Raw genomic sequence first — 17,660 nt, forward strand, 5'->3', positions numbered from 1 at the left:
AAAAATGACAGTGCGCCCTAGGGCCCGTGCCCTGTCTCACTGAGTAAGGAGCTTGTGGACTGCGCGGTAAGCATCACGAACTGCAAGCAGCTGCGGAGGGCCAGGTCGTCCTCTGCCATTATATTCTTTCTTTAGCCAACATATCACTGATTTTTGGACCTATCAGGCTAGCATGTGCACATGCTAGACTCGGATACAGGTGGACGCGGACAGCAGGGTTATACAGGTGGCAGACAAGGTAAGTATTCTCTCTGCACGACTTGGCTATTACTGAGCTAATTTTGCACTAGCTCATAGAAATCCGGCTATGCTGATCTCTCCACTATGTCCCTCATAACTATCAAGTCCAATACCGCTTCCCAGGCTGAGTAGGGTGACCACTGCTGAAGAGCCTGGCACTTAGGTGTGAGTACTGCCTTCTCTGTTGTTACCATGAATAGCTCTAACTCATGCTGCAGATGTACTCTTGTGCTTACTGTTTATGCTGCCGAAGTTGTGATGAGTATATGACTATGAGAGGGAGGTGTAGCATACCAACATGTACCTAACATAATATATGTTTAAATATATGTTTTCCCTCATTAACATCTATGGTGCGATTGTGTGCGCCACGCCCCCGAAAGTGGTAACAATCTACTCGCACCTACAAACAAGCTACTGCCATACTGCGGTGAACTACTGAGCAAAGGCGGGTAGCTACTGGTGCCACGGAGGCGCAGCGAGAGCCACAGAGGGCTGCCGAATCGGGTACCATTCTACCAGTCTACCAGAACCCCGCAGCACCCGGAGCGCTGTGTGGCGCTGGCGTTTTTCCCTGATGCGGCGCTCTGTCAAATGCCGCACGAATCGCCATCGTAGCCCGGACAATGGTCTCCACCAGATCTCGACCCCACTGTCGTACCGCCGCCGAGATATGTGCGCATGTGCGCACCGCGAATGTCATGAGAGGGCCCCATAACCACGCTCAGAAGGACTTTGAACCCACAGAGTGGCTGCTCACACACTCCGCACCGGTTAAACACCGAGTCTCATGGACACAAACTCTCTAGAACCTTGCATCAAATGTCGCAAAGGGATTGGACGATACTGTACACGAGAATGGCCGCCGTGGGCGCGAGCCCCTCGGATCTGAATGTGGGTTCAGAGTCCGGACGAACGGCAGGGCGACCCGGAGATGAGTAGACCCCTGGTGTGCTCGCTGACTAGGCGAACTTGATAGCTTCATAGAAGGACTGAGAAGCCAAAGCGAACAGACCGAGCCGTGAATTTTATGTCACAGTTTACAGCATGGTAGGAGCCATGTCCTAGTACCCCAGGCTATGAAGCCAAATTGCATGAATGAACTCAACTGGGTACGCCTTCAGGCACGTACAGATACATACGACGGCCTATACATATCTACTAAACAATCTTCGGAAGTTCGGAGCAGGCGCGCACTCATGCATGTATAGTTGGCACCATATAACTACATATGTTCTAATTGCACTTAATGTATCTCCTTCGGCCGGTTCTTATCAAGGAGAGGATTGATCTCTTCTGTCATTCAAGTAATACAAATTTTATCATTGGGTACCTGTGCTCATTTAATCACAGGGGATGGCCTTGCGCAATCTCCCATGTCGTATAGCTCATCCAAGCGGTTGATACCTTTCTCTTTATCTTCTCTACAGCTCATTGTGCTACGTGTTAAGTGTTCACGCCGCTTGTTGGCCGCCGCTCGTGTCGAGAAGCTGCAGGCTATGAAAGGTAGCGGAGTACTCTATATGAAAGCAAGCGAGCCCTGGGGGCATAGCGCTGGCGAAGGTTCACTATTACTAGTACTTGCAACGTCGACCTGGGTGGCGTCGGGTGGCGTCGAGACTGTAGAGTTACCATCCGACTATGCGATTTCTCCATTTGGTTCCCTAGAGCGACATAGACCGAAATGGCTCCGGTGTCTTCTCACATGGCTCGCATAGCACCATCCGCAGAAATTATATCGACTCAAATTTATATCCTTGAGAAAGAGCGAGGTGAGGAACCAGAACGGAATATCTGCTGCCGCGGTCAAGCTCAAGACATGTGAATCTATGATGAACCTCGACTCGGACGTTGACGCCGCGGGCGCGCCTCTTGGTCCACGTTAGGACAAGCGCGGCCATGTTGGCGAGGACAAGTGAGCCACGGGTGGTGTACATGATTGTGAACAGCCGATATCAGTGTCTCTGGCCTGTCCTTTTTATTTTATTTTGTGGACAGTGCTCTATATGCAGAAATACGACTGTGATCTCTGGATCAGCCTCACAAGAGCCCACCAAACGATTACTGCTTCTTGCACACCTTCATGCAGTGGTTCTAGCTACGCCCGTGCATTCGGTTGTATGAATGAAGTCTGGTATAACACGGGAGTCTCGTGTACTGGCTCAGCACCGAAAGCGACAGCATGCCAGTTGGCCCATCGTGCAATCCAGATAGGGCATTCCACGATTCTTCAAACGTGAACTGGCTTCGTCGCATTACCTTCCAAGAGCTGGCGTACTTCGTTGTTGAGCGCTCGACCGCACCGCACCCTCCCTTGCTCGCAATCCAATCCGATAGCTCATATTAGCAAGTACCCATAAAGGAAGCGGAAAACACCATGGAGCAAATTGGAGGGCTTTACGTGACATCAGTCGAGAGGAATCGAGATCTACATTACGACGTTACAAGGCCCTTGCTGCGAAGATACTCGTAGTGCTCCGCGGTATGCCCTCTCACAGCTTTGTCGACGTCTCTCCGCCACAACGGCAGACCGATCTACGGTGCAGCCGCATCAAGACATGTCCAGCGTACACTGAATGAGCAGCACTTACCGCCCCGATAAGCACATAGACTTGATCCAGGAGGCTGTTATTGCCGGGCGACGAACCACGCGTGCTGCAGCGGAAAATGTGCCCTACCAGATCGCACGCGATATGGAACCGGCCAGCGCGCACACCCCGTAGGACTTGGGCCGCTATACTATCGGGCTCGGTACCAGTATCGCTCTCTTCGATCTTGAGGGTGATTTTGGGCTTCACCTTGTTTTCCTCGATGAAACCGGGGCTCAAGATATTCCCCGGGAAGGAAATGTGTATGTCGATGCCATACATGATGAATTCGCTTTGCAGGGTTTCAGCAAGACCTGGGACGTCCAGACATTAGCAGGGCGGAGAGCGTTGCGCTTTAGGTGAACACGCACCGCGAACAGCGAACTTGCCAGGTGCGTACGGGGAGTAGCCAACCATAGAAAAATAGCCGAGCACGGAAGAGGTGAAAACGATTTTGCCTTTGACACCGTCACGTACCATGCGCTTTGCGCCCGCCTGTTGAGACGAATGAGCACCCAAAAGTTTGGAAGCGAGGTTGAACACACACCAAGGCCGGCCACGCTTGCACCCAATACGTCTCTTCCATGCATAAACGTAACTCTTCCTCATTGCGCTCCACCCAGAATCCGGGACGCGATTTTCCCGCGCACGAAAACAGCGCGTCGGGGCACCGATCATCGCTCGCCGCGGCGACCGCGTCGAAACATGCTTCAGCCCGCTCGGCATTGTTAAGTGCAAAAGAGTACGTCTTGAATACCTGTTCTGGCGACTGCCGCGCGGCCTGTGTAGCAATTCGTGAGCTGACTGCCACGTTTAGAAACGCGTGCACGCACCTCGACTTTCTTCAATGCCTCGTCGAGCCTCTCCTGATTGCGCGCAACGATGTGGACGTGCGCGCCTTCCTTGGCAAGCAGGACCGCAAGACTAAGACCAAGGCCGGCCGATCCGCCCGTGACGAGGCAATGCTATCGACTGTTCAAGTATCCACACGGTGTGCAGAGCCAGGGCTAACACACCTTGCCCTTAGGATCCCACTTTTTCTTGCTGAAGAACATGCTCGCCGCTGCCCATGTCGAAGCGAGGGCGACGCAGAGAGCAACCGCGACTGATGGTGAGAACATGATGGATAAGAAGAGGAGACTCAAGCTTGCATCCAACAAGCTCGTCGTTGAGACGCGCCAGCGAGTGTCGAGATCAGTCTTTGACGCGTCCTCTGATGCGCCCCCCGCCGATCTAATGTTAGGCGCCTCAAGGCGACACCGTGATTTTGAGCAGACCACAACCACACGCCGGACACGTTCCCCACGCACCTTTGACCATGACCGACGCGGTGCTGCCCGAGCTATTCGACCCGATGCTGGACTATCTAGCCGACCACCTCCCACCGCAGTTGTACGATACCGTCGAGACCCTGCTCACCCACACCTACTCCCTCTTCTCGTCGCTGTTCACGCTCGCTCGCACGATGATCTCGAACTCCCCTGTGACATGGGATATACAGCAGATCTTGCCACCCCTCATCACACTACTCGCGGCATACCTCGCCCTTGTGAGCTTCTACCGCACGACGAGCTGGATGATCCGCACCGCGTTCGCCTTCGCCAAGTGGGGCTTCATCATCACCACCCTCGGCGGGTTCGCGGGCTACATGCTTGCAAATGCGAACGCAGACGGCGGGAACGGCCTCGCTCAATTCGGGAACGGCCTCCTCCCTACGCTGGGCGGCGTGCTCCTGGGCATGTTCAACCCTGATGCACAGAACAACGCGGGGCGCAACCAACGAGCAGGGCCCACCAGCCGGCCGCGCGCAAGGACATCACAGCGCAAGAAGGGTCAAGATCGTCCGAAGGCGTCGGAATCCTGGGACAAGCATCGCGAGTGGCAGTACAGCGAGCAGCAGCACCACCAGGCCGATGGTGGGGACGGAGCTAACGCTCAGCAGATCATCGGCAACATTATCGGCTCGGCGGGGAAGGTCCTCAAGGATTCAGGGATATGGGACAAGGCAAGGGAGGCAGCCGAGGGACTCAGTAAGAGCACGAAGGGCCAGAGTGAGGAGGGCTCAAGCAAGCGGAGGAAAGGTAAGGGATCGGAGTCGGGATAGAGCACACTGCAGTCGGGATTTTGGTACGAAGTTTTTCTTTTGGGTATATATGGTTCATTGTGCGTTTCATCTCTTCACCTCAATGCTTCGTGTCTGACTAATAGTCACCACCAGGTCTCATCTCCTCGGTGAGATGTTATGGCGGTATCGTCCGCCTGTATTTGTGGTGTTCCTGGGGATATGCTAGCTTTCGGTTCATTCGTGCCAAGATATTATCAAACCAAGTCTCCCTTTATTTGCCGTCCCTGACAGACTTCGCTCAGAATGCCACATCTGCTGGCCTTCGCGCACCATTTACCACCTTGGTCCATCCTATATGAATAATCTGCACGAACAAGCCTCATCTTATTTACATCAGAGAGTATACCTGAAGTCAGGCGCCCTGTCGCCCATCGCTTTGAGCTGCGCAGCGCTGTACGCGATGCCCTTCTCCTCCGTCTCTTGCATGTGAACCTCTCGCCTCGCGTTGATCCTGCGGTACACGACTACATTCAAGGCGAGTACGGTGATGCCGATACCGACGAACATGAGTTCCAGTGCATCTAGAGGCGATGTGAGCATGTGGGCGGAAAGGAGGATTTCGCTCGGAAGAGGGCACGCGCCTCCAAGGATGTAGCGTGGCGCGTCCTGCGTGCGGTAGAGGACCGACGAGATAGCTAAAAACGCAAACCCTGTTAGTGCGCCAGTTTCCATGCGGCCTGAGATGGGACGTACACCCCGCGAAGTTCCCGAACCCGATGTGCAGCGGAATCGCGGCGCCGCGCTTGTACTGACCAGCAACATTATTGGCAAGCCTGGCAGTTGCCTTATCAGCTTTTGAGATGTTCCACGAACACGGGCGCGCAACGCACCAGGTGATAACCCCGGGGAACGCGGCGTACGACCCGGCAACGCAGAAAAACGTCCCAAAGTACTTGACGGCGAAGCCCGCGTTCGAAATCTGGATGCCGAAGCCGAGGATGCACATCGCGTGGCCGGCGAGGATAAACGGGAAGCGGTACTCTGTACGGTCGGACAGCAGCGCGAAGCCCACGGTGACGAACGCTGCAAGGGGTAAGTCATGTGCTATGCTGATGGAAGCAGGAGTGCACGTACTAGCGAAGATGTAGGGCGGTACGGTGAGCAGCTGACTCGATGCTGGGCTAAAACCAAAGCTAGATGTAGATGTTAGGAAGGAATAGCGGCGTGCACGAGAGGGGCGCGTACCCATTGATAATCGACCTATAGCACATGGTCAGAAACAACCGGATGGGAGAGCGAAGGACACATACGGCAAAAAGAAAGATATCCCGTAGACTGAGAACCAAAATCAGCCTGGAAATCGGTGAGCAGGACCCTCGAGAACTTACGTGGCCCAATGATTGACATGTAGATCAGGACGTGTGTCCATAGCTGGGTCGCAATTTGTGAGTCTCGCTTCAACAAGCGGAGTCAAAACATGTGCGAACCTGCCAATCGGAAAAAGCTTCCCACAGGTGCCTGAATGACCAGGACTCCTCCTCGCCAACCAACGAGTTGTCGTATTCTGCACAGAAACGATGAGTGTGTGCTCTAGACACAGCATACTGGGATCTCACTCTTCCTCCAAATAACGTATGCCCGCTCCTCAGGAGTTAAGAACTTCGCGTTCGTCGGAAAGTCGATCAGGACTGAATCGACGCCCGAATTCAGAAATAAATTGACCAGAAGAGGTATTCATGTGCGTACTGAACAGGGAGGCAAAGCCCACAAGAACGGTGAAGCATCCCTCTAATATCTGCATTGAACGAACAGCCTAGTCAGTGAAATGGAATCTGGCTGTCAAGGGGCGCACTTACAAAGATCCATGACCACCCGAGCTTGCCGCCAACGCCAGACATGAATGATATCCCATACGCCAGTATACCAGAGAACGCTCCTGCAAGTTGAGGCATCATCAGAGCTGGCCCAATAAAAAATGACAAGATAGCCTACCGGCGATGGTGGCGCCACCCCAAAACAATCCTATGCGAAATTGGAGCTTGTGTCTAGGATACCAAATCGAGAGGCTAGAGAATGCATTGGCATCTTATGCACTATGCCCAATGGGTTGGACTTACTACCAGGCGACACCAGGAAAGAACCCAGCTTCAGCTGTTCCCAGAGCGACTCGTACGCCTACGAGCTGCGGATACCTGTTAGGAAGACTCAGGAATAAGTACTCTAGCGAGCATGATGGCAGCCTACGTTTTAACCAAGCCCATTAGTGCCCTAAACAGATGTAGCAGGGCATCAGCGATGTTTTGAGGGCAAATGCAGGTGTTGTAAGTTTACATGATTGTACCCCAGAGTATCTACCGCCGACAAGTCAGGGAGAGCGTCGACCATTTATTGCGAATAGGTGCTTACCAACATTAGAGGTAGCCAGCTGAACGTAGATGTTCAGTAATCGCACCGTTTCAGTCCTGCAATTCAGGGCTTACCGTGAAGGTCGGAATTTCTTCGTCACTAGGCTACGAAGGTCAGTCAGCGCGGGACCGAAGCTATAAAAAACCGAGTCCTTACCTAGCAGGAAAATCGACGACACAAAAGGGCTGTAGACGGATAAGCTGTCGTGTTTGCAGCTATTTCGAAACACTTACCACGAAGAATAATGCCTGAGCAACCAGCGTAAGCATTAGCAAGGGCCAAACACAATTCTGGTATACTCACCAAAGCAATGTTGTACTGGTTGCCGACCAGATGGAGTTGCGTTGTAAGCCCTTGTAGCTTGGCATTTCCTGAACCCAAGTCAGAATAGTCCCGGCTTCAGCAGGCAAGATATGCGTACCGATATTCCCTGAGGACAATCAGGCCGCGCGAAGCGCGCTGGCAGACGCGAGACACGCACCTCTGTCTAAGAACGAGCACACATACATCAAAGTTAACATCGGCATGATGCGCAAGTCTATCTTGCGGTATAGCTTGCTCTCCTCTGCCGCGGAGAGGCTAAGCGGCGGCGGAAGCTTGCTCTCGATCTCATTTAAATCAGGAAGGGTCGTCTCTGTCAGAGCTCCTCGTGCTTCGTGCGCGTCATAGCTGCGCTTGCTAGCATCGCTTGATTTCCGAGCGGCATTGTCCGCTTGTCCTTGAATACCTTGAGTCGTCATTGTCCGATGAGACCGTCTCTGTCCCCGGACGCAGTGAGCACGAAGATATGAGAGGATAGAAAGACGCAGCTCACCTATAACAGAAAAAATCCGCTGTTTGATACATTGCGCGAGTTTTTTTCTCACAGATATACGACAGCAGAAGCCTGACTGACGTGCTCAAGGTGGAGGAGGGCCATCAAACATCCACATGGCCCTACAGCGCGCTAGCGCTAGTATTGAGCAAGCGTCAGGATCAGGAATGCACCTCAAGCAAAGATGTACTATACTTGAAGACAACGCAGGGAGATACTCCACGACGTATCCGCGCGCTGTTGCCAGCGATGATAGTACTGAGAGTAAGTGTCACTTATAGAGGACTACATTCTCACGCTCCATTTCGGGGCCCTGTGGAAACATTCTGCCAAGCGTGAGTAGCCGCTTGGTTTATCGGATACACAACATTTTACAATCCAGATACCGTCCAATGTCTGTCCAATGGCGAAACGTGGCTGCAAGCCGTGAACGCAGCAGAGCAGCTGACCATGCGATACGTATCGACTTAGATTTCTCCTTAGAAGCTTGGCGCTTTTGACCGCCATAGCTTAAAGTACGTGCTGCATCCAGAATCTGAGCAGGAGTGGCGAAGAAAGTGGTGTGTGCTCCAATCAAACATGGGGGTCATCGGAAGAGAAGGGCGCATCGGGCGCATCATTGTGCGGCGTCCATATAAGGAAGTAAACCATCTAGGCGTGCCTTCGCGTTGCAAGTCCCCAGAGCTCAGACGACACATATGGTCGCAACGAGTGTGCATATGACAATCAAATAATGCAGCTATAACGATGATACAAAATATACTAAGGCAGGGTGTGGACGGACAGAGGCTGTAGGCATCCTTGCGTGTGAAAGCTGGCCGCTAGATTTCACGCGCAGTCGGGTCAGGAAGCTCATGTTCAGAGTCTACAGAGCTCTGAATACAGGTACAGGAACATGAAAGTCCTTCAGAAAGCCCACCAGGAAGGAGCGGGCATGCAATTACTGACAAAGCGTTGGCGCTTACATTCGCCGCCGGCTCTTGGATTGTACTCTAGGGTTAGGTTTCCCACTTGCTCCGGAGACCTCATTTGCACATTGGCCTCAAGGACACCCGTGCCCTGAAGAGCTGCTCGCAAGGCCCAGCAGCCCACAATAAGACTGCGACATACCCAACTCAATTCAGTATGGGGTATTTTCCAGCCAGTCAGTGATGTACTCAAAGAAAGAAGCCGGACTCGGAGACAGTCGAAGTTTGTGCATCATGACTTACCTTAGGCTACCTGGAACGACCAGTTTTGCACATTGAAGCAAAATCGAAGAAATGGAGATATAGAAAGTCCTCACAAATGTTCTTATATCTTGAAGCAAGCGGCGCAAAATAAAGGCGTTGTTAAGCAGACCATCTCGTGCGTATTCGTGTTAGCAGTCTAATCGAATCCACCCGTGGACAGGGAAGGAGGCAGAGAGTTCGCGTTCGCGCCACAAGACACACTGATATCTGTCGTCACTTCCAGCTCGATAGTCGATCCAGTTTGAAATGCGTCCCAGTCAATGAAGCAATTCGACTTCCACGGCTGGCCATCGATGGTCACAGACTGGCATATCCATATCATTAGCATCCTTCTGCGAGCAGTTTTGGGGTTAAGTTCACCTTCACGAAGACATTTCCTCCGGTGCCGTTCGCCGGATTGCCGCTGAAGTTCTTGACCCGGATCGTGGTCGCGTTACCGAAGATGGGGTTCGTGAAGGAGACCTCGGGGAAGTACGGCGACGAGAGTAGGAATTGTCGAGTAGCCGGTACTGGGTACATTCCCAGGAGGTAGAAGGCGACGTAACTCCCCATTGCACCAGAGTCTGTGAAAGTAGCGTCAGCGTCAGCGTGATGGGTTCTACCCGTCAAACTTACCGTCATTTCCGGGAAGCCCATTGACCGAAGTGTTGAAGAATTGTGCAATCGTTTGGCGAGATGTTTGTGTGCTCAAGCCCGGCTGGTTTGCGTAGTGGTACATGAAGGGAATTTGCTGCGACGGCTCGTCTGTCTCATCAAAGTAGTGCTGAGGAAAGGAGTTAGACTTGAGGTAGGCTAGTGCTGGAACAAACTCACCTCTTCGAAAATGAAATTCAGCCTGTCAACGAACTTCTCCGTGCCACCTTGCAATTCTATGAGCTTCGCTGTGTCTTGTGGGACAAACTAAAGGATTGTGTTCATATCATAATTACCATCGCGTAAAGATCAGAAGCGAACCTGTGAATACTGCAGAGAATTTGAACTCAAACTGAACATCCGAATAGAAACCAGCCCAACATACCACAATTGGAGAACTCTCGTAGAAACCGTCTGTGTTCACTGCGTCTAGGAAACATGTGGACTGCAAGGGATCGTTAACGCTGCAGTGCCTTGGATCGGTGAAGTTGAAGGTGCCATTAAGGAAGCGAGGCTAGGCAGAGATACAGTGAGGACAATCGCACGACCCAAATCCCCCCGCCTTACCTGCATCATACCCTTGATGTCTTCACGGCCAGGGACGGTGACGTTCGGGTTCCAGTTGTTGACGAAGTTCTGCGCCCTTTGGGCATACTGTCAAACGTGTAAGTCGTCGAAGAGACGAGATTCGCTGGTGGATACCTTCGCTCCATCGGCAGTATTCCCCATAATCTTAGCGACCTGCGAGATAGCGAAGTCGCCGAAAGCGTACTACCAACAAAAGTCAGAATATCTATGCCGCAGGTGACACTCACAGACATACCTCCAGTGCACGAGAGACTTGCTTAGTGTTGGTACCAGACGGTTCCCATACGTCGCTTGGAATGTATCCTGAGCCACAGGGTCAAGATCTACTCGAGCTGCTTTACGAGCCAGCACTAACCAAGCGTCTTCCAGATGTTAACCTGTCGGCCTTGCAGGTCCCAGTTCGGGGGTTGCACCTCAGCATCAGCGATCAGAGCTTCGTACAGGGCGGTAGCGGAGACGTTGAGCGTATCGAGATGCTCGTGGTACCTGGTATATGGTCGGCGTCATGCGGAGGGAGGATGGATTACTGGCACACATACTTGACGAAGAACTCAGCAACAATTGGGTCCCCATCTTCGTAAAAAATTAGGAGGTCAGAATCGAAGGACATACTGCAAGAGCATGTATATGTACTTACTGCTGCCACCCTGAATAAATTGCTTAGCAGTTGCGCCTCGGCACTCCGGGAGCCAGCCTAACACCAAGGTAACGTCGAAGTCAGCGAATGCAACTAACTCGGACATTAAAGTAGGCTCCACCTTCATGTTGTTGAATATTCAACAATCCTCGGACGATCCTTGAGAAGTTAACTGGGTCGTGCAAGGCCATGAGCGAATAAAGGGTACGGAACGTATCCCACTGAACAAACAAAACGTTGGTCTCAACTCGCATGGAAGGATTGGAGTGCTTACATTGCAGTAAAACGAGTCGTAGTACGGCTCGGTCGAGTTCCAACGTGGGTTCTCTCCAGTATCTATCGGAATGTCAGTCAGTATGTTTAAGCTTCAGCTTTGCCGGGAGTGCGCGCTTACAGTCGGCTGGGGAGATATGCGTCCTGTACAATGAGCTGTAGAACAATTGCGTTGTATTTGCGTCCACGCCCGTAGTGTCGACTTGAATGCGCCCGAGAAGCTCATCCCATTGATCAAAGGCTGCCTGGCGGGCACCATCAAAGTTGAAATCAGGTATCTCAGACTCTGCGTTCGCGCAGGCTTGGTCTGCAGAAATGAATGACACGCCCACTCGTGCAAAGATGGATGTGATGCTATTGTCTGTCTTGGGCGCGAAGGTGAAGAGTGCTCCGAGCTCGGATACGAAGCCTGTGGGTTTCGAGATTAGCCAAACGATCTGCAGCGCAAGCACAGACACTGTTACCGAAGTAAAGTTGATTGAGGTTGGTGGTCTGCTGGATGCCAGAGTTTCCTAGCCAAGCACCAGATTGCGTTGGCGGACCCTGTCGTAAGATCTCAATATCTATTTCAAATATCACTCGAGGGGTCTCGTACTAGCTCAAACCCGTCGCCCATGAAGTCAACACAGGTAAACGCGCGGTATCTTCCTGGACCGAATGAGGCAGCGAAGGATGCCGCCCCTAAGTAAAAGCGAGATGTGAGAAGCATAGAGAGCACGAGAGATAGGGCCACATGCCTGTAACCCGAGCAGTTGTTGCATTCAACAACATTTCAGGATTGGTACTGCTCTGCTCGCCGTCGTTTGTGATATCAACCATAATCCTGGGGTTGACGGTTCCGGCAGGAAACGTATATCTGCATGGACTGTTAGCCGGATGAGCCAACAGAGCAGCGGTGGCAGCGCACCTGTGTAATGCTGTGCGCCTTGTCGTTGTAAGCTCGACACGGATACCCGTAGACTGCCGTGCAACATTGATCTGAACAAGCAATGGCCGGCGTGCGGACATGAAATCGTACCAAATTTGTAGAAAAGTATCCGGGTTCGGCGAAGTCATCCGGGGACCCTGAAGTCAATGTCAACACGCATTGACCGCTTGAAGGTCAAAGTAACCTACCATTATCTAGAACATTCCGCAAGACTTTTCGGCCCTCCAAAGAGGTGGGGCACTGTTCAAACTTATCGTTTGGCCCACAAGAAGCAAACGGAAAGACTTTGAACAGAGAAAGAGAAACGCCCTACAAATCAATATCTCAGTATTGCAGCCGCTGCACAGCCAGTTCGACGTACACCTCCAGTTCCTGCGGCGGGAAGATGAGGTCAACAAGAATCGTAGTCAAATCAGCGTACGAACCATCGTCATGCAGCTGCGAGAACCCTGTAACGTTGAAAGTTGGATTGGCGTCGTATCCCGCTTGCTGGGGCCAAATTTCAGCTATAAGCTTCAAAAAATGGCGCGATGTGCTCACGTTCCCCGGAGAGTCCGTATCCATCCCAGCTTTTGTCATTCCGTGTGGTAAAGTTGCCCCTGTGAATCGGTTACATGTTAGAGGGTCACAATCCAGACGTCACTTGGATCGCTCACCAGGGAAGACATGGCCACCATTGGTCGTTCCAATGAATAAATTCACAAGGCTTGCAGGGCTCGCAATAGAAGCAGAAGTCTGTGTAGGAGCGGAAGGGAAGCTGCTGAGGCTGGTCGAAGGCAACACGGAGTGCGTAGCTGAGCCACTGGAATCCGTCGCCGTAGATGCGGCGAGCGATGTCTTCACAACTCCTGCCGAGCTCAATAAGCTGAAGGAGAGCAAAAAACACCTCACGAGCCCAGGTGACCTCTGTCGAGCCATTATGCAGGACTGCTTCGGCGCGAGCTGGGGCCCTTCATGGTGTGTTGAACGCAGTTTTTATCGTGCGCGGGACGGAGCGACGGGCAGATGAGACCTCTGTTCCTTGCCCCGGCTGTCAAGGCGTACTGGAGGAAGCATACTTGAACATGCGGGCCGCCTCAGCTGACCAGACCTACGAGGTCATGATGGGACAAGTGCTGTACAGATGCGGCGGTCGATGACGAGCCTAGAAGGCACGTGTAGCATCCGGTGATACCGACTGAGAAGCCTTTTGTCAAGAGCTTGCAGGGACGCGTTGTGCACAGCCGAAAAGGATAAGAAAGGTTATACCGGAAAAGAGCGAACGAGGGGGAGCAGTTAAGAACGCGGTCGCCAAGCTTAGACTTACTGAACTTACAGCAGATCTCCCATAGTCTTACCTCCGGTGGATGCTGCATGCTCTCTTCGTTTTCCACGGCATGCGTCATGAGGGTTGCTGTAGGATGTCTGATGACCTCGTTTCATCAGAAACGGTGAAATGCCCAGGCTTCTGAGCTTCCTAACGACGCCTGGGAGCTTGCTACCCACTACGCGAGAGATCCCACAATGTCGTCCGGTGAATATTTATCGAACGACTTTGAGTGAAAATCAATGTCACATAACGTTTACGTGACCGACAGTTGCCTATGAAGGTCCACGCAGCCACAGATTAGAGTTGCCGATACGAGTTTCAAGACGGGCTAGAGACCTCAAATCGCTCTCACCCAACTAGCTCACTTTCACCTAAGCCTCAGGTAGCCAAAACTCGCAACTCGGCACCCATCCTCGTGCCTACAGACGGTGACTTGGTCTGAGAGCGTCGTGTGAGCTATTCGTTGACCGCCGTTAGATAAATGTGATCGTAGGAATGCGGGAGAGATATTGATTGGCTCCCAGATAATTGGTTACCTGATTATCTTTATCAATGGATTAGCGCGAGCTTTATCGCGGCAGTTAGCGCGCGCTTTTACCCCACACGCACTTCAACCTCTCCTTCGACACTTGCCTGATAACTAGATTCAGCTGCTGACCTGCGTGTATATTTGGGATTTATCCGTACTCGGTACGCTTCGGGTGTCCGCTGGGAGAAAAACTGTCTGACGCGACGAAGTTGAGGCTGTTACGCTATTCTTCGAGCACAAGTATTGGTTGGCACTTCAGAGACTTTCGAAGTAACTGAGCTGTCCTCAAACTGTCTTTGAGACACCGGTGTATTAGAAAGACCTTCCGGACAAAATGTCGCATCAGCCACCGTTCCAGGCCAGAGCGCAAGCTTACGCCATGCTGCGTGGCATGGCATTCAACGCGCAAGCGCACGAACTTCCTCCTCCTCCTCCTCCTGGATTTTATCCACCAGGCAGAGGTGATATGCCTTTTTTTGTCTACTATACTCTATATTGTGCTAACATCCAGCTTACTGTATCGTAGCGTTTGGCTTTAGCGAGCCGCACCACGCTCCGAACCTGGCCGTGCCCATAGTTTCCGGTGAACTCACGGATGAGGATCCCACTGTTGGTGCGCGAGCTCCGGGAGCTTCTGAGACTGGGACCCTAAGTGGCGCTCAGCCAGAGGACGAAGATGTGCCTACTGGAGATCCTGGTAGCATCTTGGAAGCGAAGCATCTGGACGAGGTGGTAGACGCGCTCACGGGGTCGGTAACCATCAGGCCTACCCCAGTCGTTGCAGGCCGGACGTCTGACACACGCGGAAAATACGACGTCTATGCATTTACCATTGTACGCCGCTTCACGCCCGCCGGAAACCCCAGAAAGTTGGGAAAGACGACCTCTTACAATGTTATAAGAGTACTCGATATTCGGAGTTCCGAGCTGCGCGATGTTGGTGCCCAGATATTGGGCAGGGTCCAAGGGGTCTCTTGGACTGCGACGCCGTTACGTGTAGGTTCCACTTGATATAGTGTTTTACGGTACTAACTGTTGTACTCAGGTCAATCCTCAAGTTCTGCTTGGTTGGCTCCCAGAACTTGAGGAACATCTTACGACGCTCTCGGCAGATGACGATTCTCCAACACGAACCCGGCATCAGCACCTTTCCTTCCTCATTAACTGGCTCAAAACCGAGTATAGCGCCACCTTGGACAGTCTCAGCTCACTGATTACACATGCCGAAATCACGTTCGACTTGTTGTGGGCCCTCTATATTCCGCGCAAGACCATTCTGCACATCTCCTGCCCCACGACCGGCGAGCCGCGTGCAGTCCGGCTGGTGCACGCAGAGAAGTGCCAGAGACCGGAGGTGGTTGGCTCTGGCTCTGTCGCATTCGACCTCTCGGGCCTCTCCGTTGGCCTCGACGGTGGCGGCGAAGGGGACAACTCCAAGTTTCTGTTCCGACTCGCTATGGAGTATGTCGAAGTAGACGTCAGCTCAAAGGGTTCGCAGTACGGTTACGCGGGCCTTGGGACTGTCATCGACATTCCTGGCTTCTCTGGCGCGAAGAAAATCTCGTCTCTGGGCGTATATCCGGTGCAGTACTACGAGGGCCCTGGTGGTCCCGAGGGGCTGAGGGAGAGGCTAGTGCAGAGGGCTAAAAAGTGGTTGAGCTTGGCGGGTGGCGTGCATCACCTTGCATACAAGGGTATTGCCTTCATTTGGCGTCCTACAGGTGGCGGAAAATGGGTGTCCATGAAACAAAACGTAAGAGATTTCGCTTTCTCGTCGGAGCACTGGCTAACTTGGTGCGCACCAGGTGGACTCGAGAATTATGATTGATCGACGTGAGCAGAATGCCTAAAATCTTGCTGACGCATGCTTATCTCGTTATGTAGAAACCTTCGCGGAGAATATGCCTAACTACGAGAAAATGACGCCCGTGATGAGAACTCTCGCGGGTCGAGACATCGACAGGCATGCTTTGCGTGCAGACATCGCTTCCAGCCAGGACCAGCTGGGGAACGCTGAGGACTTGACGGACGAAGAGCTCATATTAGCCCCACCAAACGTGCATGGATTTAGTCTGTCAGACAAAGATTGGCGTTCGTCTCGCTGCTCTTCCCTCGTTTTTTGTTGCTTAAATGTCTTTCTCAGTTGAGTTTTCGGTGGACCTGGTACAGTCGTTCACGTGGAACACAGAACCCTACGAGAACTTGGTTATCCCACCCGACCACAAGGCGGTGTTAACCACCATCGTGGAGGCCCACAGCTCGGTCACTGCCGCCAAGGTTGATGACTTCGTCAAAGGGAAAGGTCTGGGGCTCGTGGTAAACCTGTATGGGAATCCTGGAACAGGTGAGGATCAGGCTCTAAGTCAGGTGGCCCTGCACTGACGGCCGCCCATAGGCAAGAGCTTGACCGCGGAAGCTATGAGTGAACGTACGTGGCCCTTACCGTGAGGGCTAAATGCGATTAATCTATTGACCATTAGACCTCAAGAGTACGCTTGAATTTGCAGATCGCGCCGGATGAAGCTGACAATCTCCTGTAGAGCCATTGTATGTCGTCGGAGCGGCCGACCTCGGAACTGCAGCAGTGCAGGTCGACCAAGCGCTCTCGAGGATTCTCAAGATCTCTGCTACGTGGGGCGCTGTCGTCCTCATCGACGAGGCAGATGTTTTCTTGGAGGAGCGTGCCCTACATCACATCGAGCGGAACGCCATGGTCGCGGTGTTCCTGCGGCATCTCGAGTACGTCCCTCGGCATTCATATTTTCATCAGAGCATAACGTTTACTGCCGTCAGATACTTCCGCGGCGTTCTCTTTATGACGACGAACCGTGTGCGCGTCTTTGATGAGGCCTTCCAATCGCGCATCCACATCTCGTTGCGGTACCATGACCTCACCGCCGAGTCGCGGCGCACAATTTGGGTCGCCTTCCTCCGCAAGGTACATGGCCCAGATGTGCCTGACGGTGGCCTCACGCGCGAAGAGCTTCGCGAGCTCGGCGAGAAGAAGATCAACGGCCGCCAGATCAAGAACGTAGTGAAGACTGCTACCGCCCTTGCCACTGGCCGCCAGGAGACCCTGGGATATCGTCACCTGGTGCAAGTACTCGATATGATGGACCAATTCGACGCGAGGTGCGTGATATGCTTCCGATGTAGTGATGTGCCTGCTTGACCATGACCACCCTAGCCATTCCATGTACAACTAGGATGGGCTGGTGGAGGAGGGGCTGCTGTACCATTAGAGGATCTTGGAAGTGCTCTAAATATCTTGTGTAACGTATCACCCTGCTCGATACTCCATAGAGTGTTATAGCTCACGCTCGCGTACCGCTACAAGCCGTATCTTCCCGCCAGTACTGACAGTTTCCCACGAGAAGCGTTTTGCTCCGCACGAAGCGCTGGGATATAGAGGTTATCC

General features: G+C 52.7%; 5 protein-coding genes across 5 annotated transcripts; 2 read left to right on the top strand and 3 right to left on the bottom strand.

Moving 5' to 3' along the window:
* Positions 1–2,642: 2,642 nt before the first annotated feature.
* Positions 2,643–3,996, bottom strand: PHACADRAFT_255059 (uncharacterized protein). The gene is made up of 6 exons (XM_007395099.1): positions 3,845–3,996; positions 3,662–3,793; positions 3,376–3,609; positions 3,200–3,323; positions 2,832–3,142; positions 2,643–2,775 (listed from the first exon to the last, which is right to left on the bottom strand). Exons 1-6 carry the CDS (start codon positions 3,947–3,949, stop codon positions 2,674–2,676), a joined length of 1,008 nt encoding a protein of 335 aa, XP_007395161.1. The 5' UTR covers positions 3,950–3,996; the 3' UTR covers positions 2,643–2,673.
* A 57-nt stretch (positions 3,997–4,053) lies between these two features.
* Positions 4,054–5,026, top strand: PHACADRAFT_255060 (uncharacterized protein). Its single transcript, XM_007395100.1, has one exon. The coding sequence runs from the start codon at positions 4,147–4,149 to the stop codon at positions 4,930–4,932; it is 786 nt and encodes a 261-aa protein (XP_007395162.1). The 5' UTR covers positions 4,054–4,146; the 3' UTR covers positions 4,933–5,026.
* A 6-nt stretch (positions 5,027–5,032) lies between these two features.
* PHACADRAFT_119721 (uncharacterized protein) lies at positions 5,033–8,265 on the bottom strand. Its single transcript, XM_007395101.1, has 19 exons — positions 8,114–8,265; positions 7,781–8,057; positions 7,721–7,729; positions 7,603–7,670; positions 7,533–7,547; positions 7,456–7,484; positions 7,374–7,403; positions 7,011–7,133; positions 6,886–6,959; positions 6,750–6,829; positions 6,640–6,688; positions 6,510–6,581; positions 6,381–6,481; positions 6,282–6,324; positions 6,204–6,228; positions 6,028–6,086; positions 5,784–5,976; positions 5,647–5,726; positions 5,033–5,588 (listed from the first exon to the last, which is right to left on the bottom strand). The coding sequence occupies exons 2-19, from the start codon at positions 8,037–8,039 to the stop codon at positions 5,287–5,289; spliced, it is 1,611 nt and encodes a 536-aa protein (XP_007395163.1). The 5' UTR covers positions 8,040–8,057; positions 8,114–8,265; the 3' UTR covers positions 5,033–5,286.
* Positions 8,266–9,380: 1,115 nt separating this feature from the next.
* Positions 9,381–13,336, bottom strand: PHACADRAFT_255063 (glycoside hydrolase family 92 protein). Its single transcript, XM_007395102.1, has 25 exons — positions 13,061–13,336; positions 12,945–13,003; positions 12,830–12,893; positions 12,766–12,776; positions 12,593–12,713; positions 12,495–12,541; positions 12,384–12,436; positions 12,214–12,332; positions 12,072–12,157; positions 11,941–12,019; positions 11,598–11,885; positions 11,478–11,539; positions 11,325–11,424; positions 11,204–11,260; positions 11,106–11,139; positions 10,922–11,052; positions 10,802–10,869; positions 10,681–10,749; positions 10,546–10,632; positions 10,364–10,492; positions 10,300–10,308; positions 10,159–10,245; positions 9,961–10,108; positions 9,706–9,908; positions 9,381–9,649 (listed from the first exon to the last, which is right to left on the bottom strand). Exons 1-25 carry the CDS (start codon positions 13,320–13,322, stop codon positions 9,482–9,484), a joined length of 2,541 nt encoding a protein of 846 aa, XP_007395164.1. The 5' UTR covers positions 13,323–13,336; the 3' UTR covers positions 9,381–9,481.
* Positions 13,337–14,450: 1,114 nt separating this feature from the next.
* Positions 14,451–17,518, top strand: PHACADRAFT_255066 (uncharacterized protein). The gene is made up of 11 exons (XM_007395103.1): positions 14,451–14,703; positions 14,769–15,238; positions 15,288–15,995; positions 16,048–16,075; positions 16,127–16,333; positions 16,386–16,586; positions 16,638–16,670; positions 16,723–16,731; positions 16,783–16,981; positions 17,036–17,374; positions 17,430–17,518. Exons 1-11 carry the CDS (start codon positions 14,577–14,579, stop codon positions 17,446–17,448), a joined length of 2,340 nt encoding a protein of 779 aa, XP_007395165.1. The 5' UTR covers positions 14,451–14,576; the 3' UTR covers positions 17,449–17,518.
* The last annotated feature ends 142 nt before the right edge of the window (positions 17,519–17,660 follow it).

Source organism: Phanerochaete carnosa, assembly GCF_000300595.1.
Source record: "Phanerochaete carnosa HHB-10118-sp unplaced genomic scaffold PHACAscaffold_4, whole genome shotgun sequence".
NCBI lineage: Eukaryota > Fungi > Basidiomycota > Agaricomycetes > Polyporales > Phanerochaetaceae > Phanerochaete > Phanerochaete carnosa.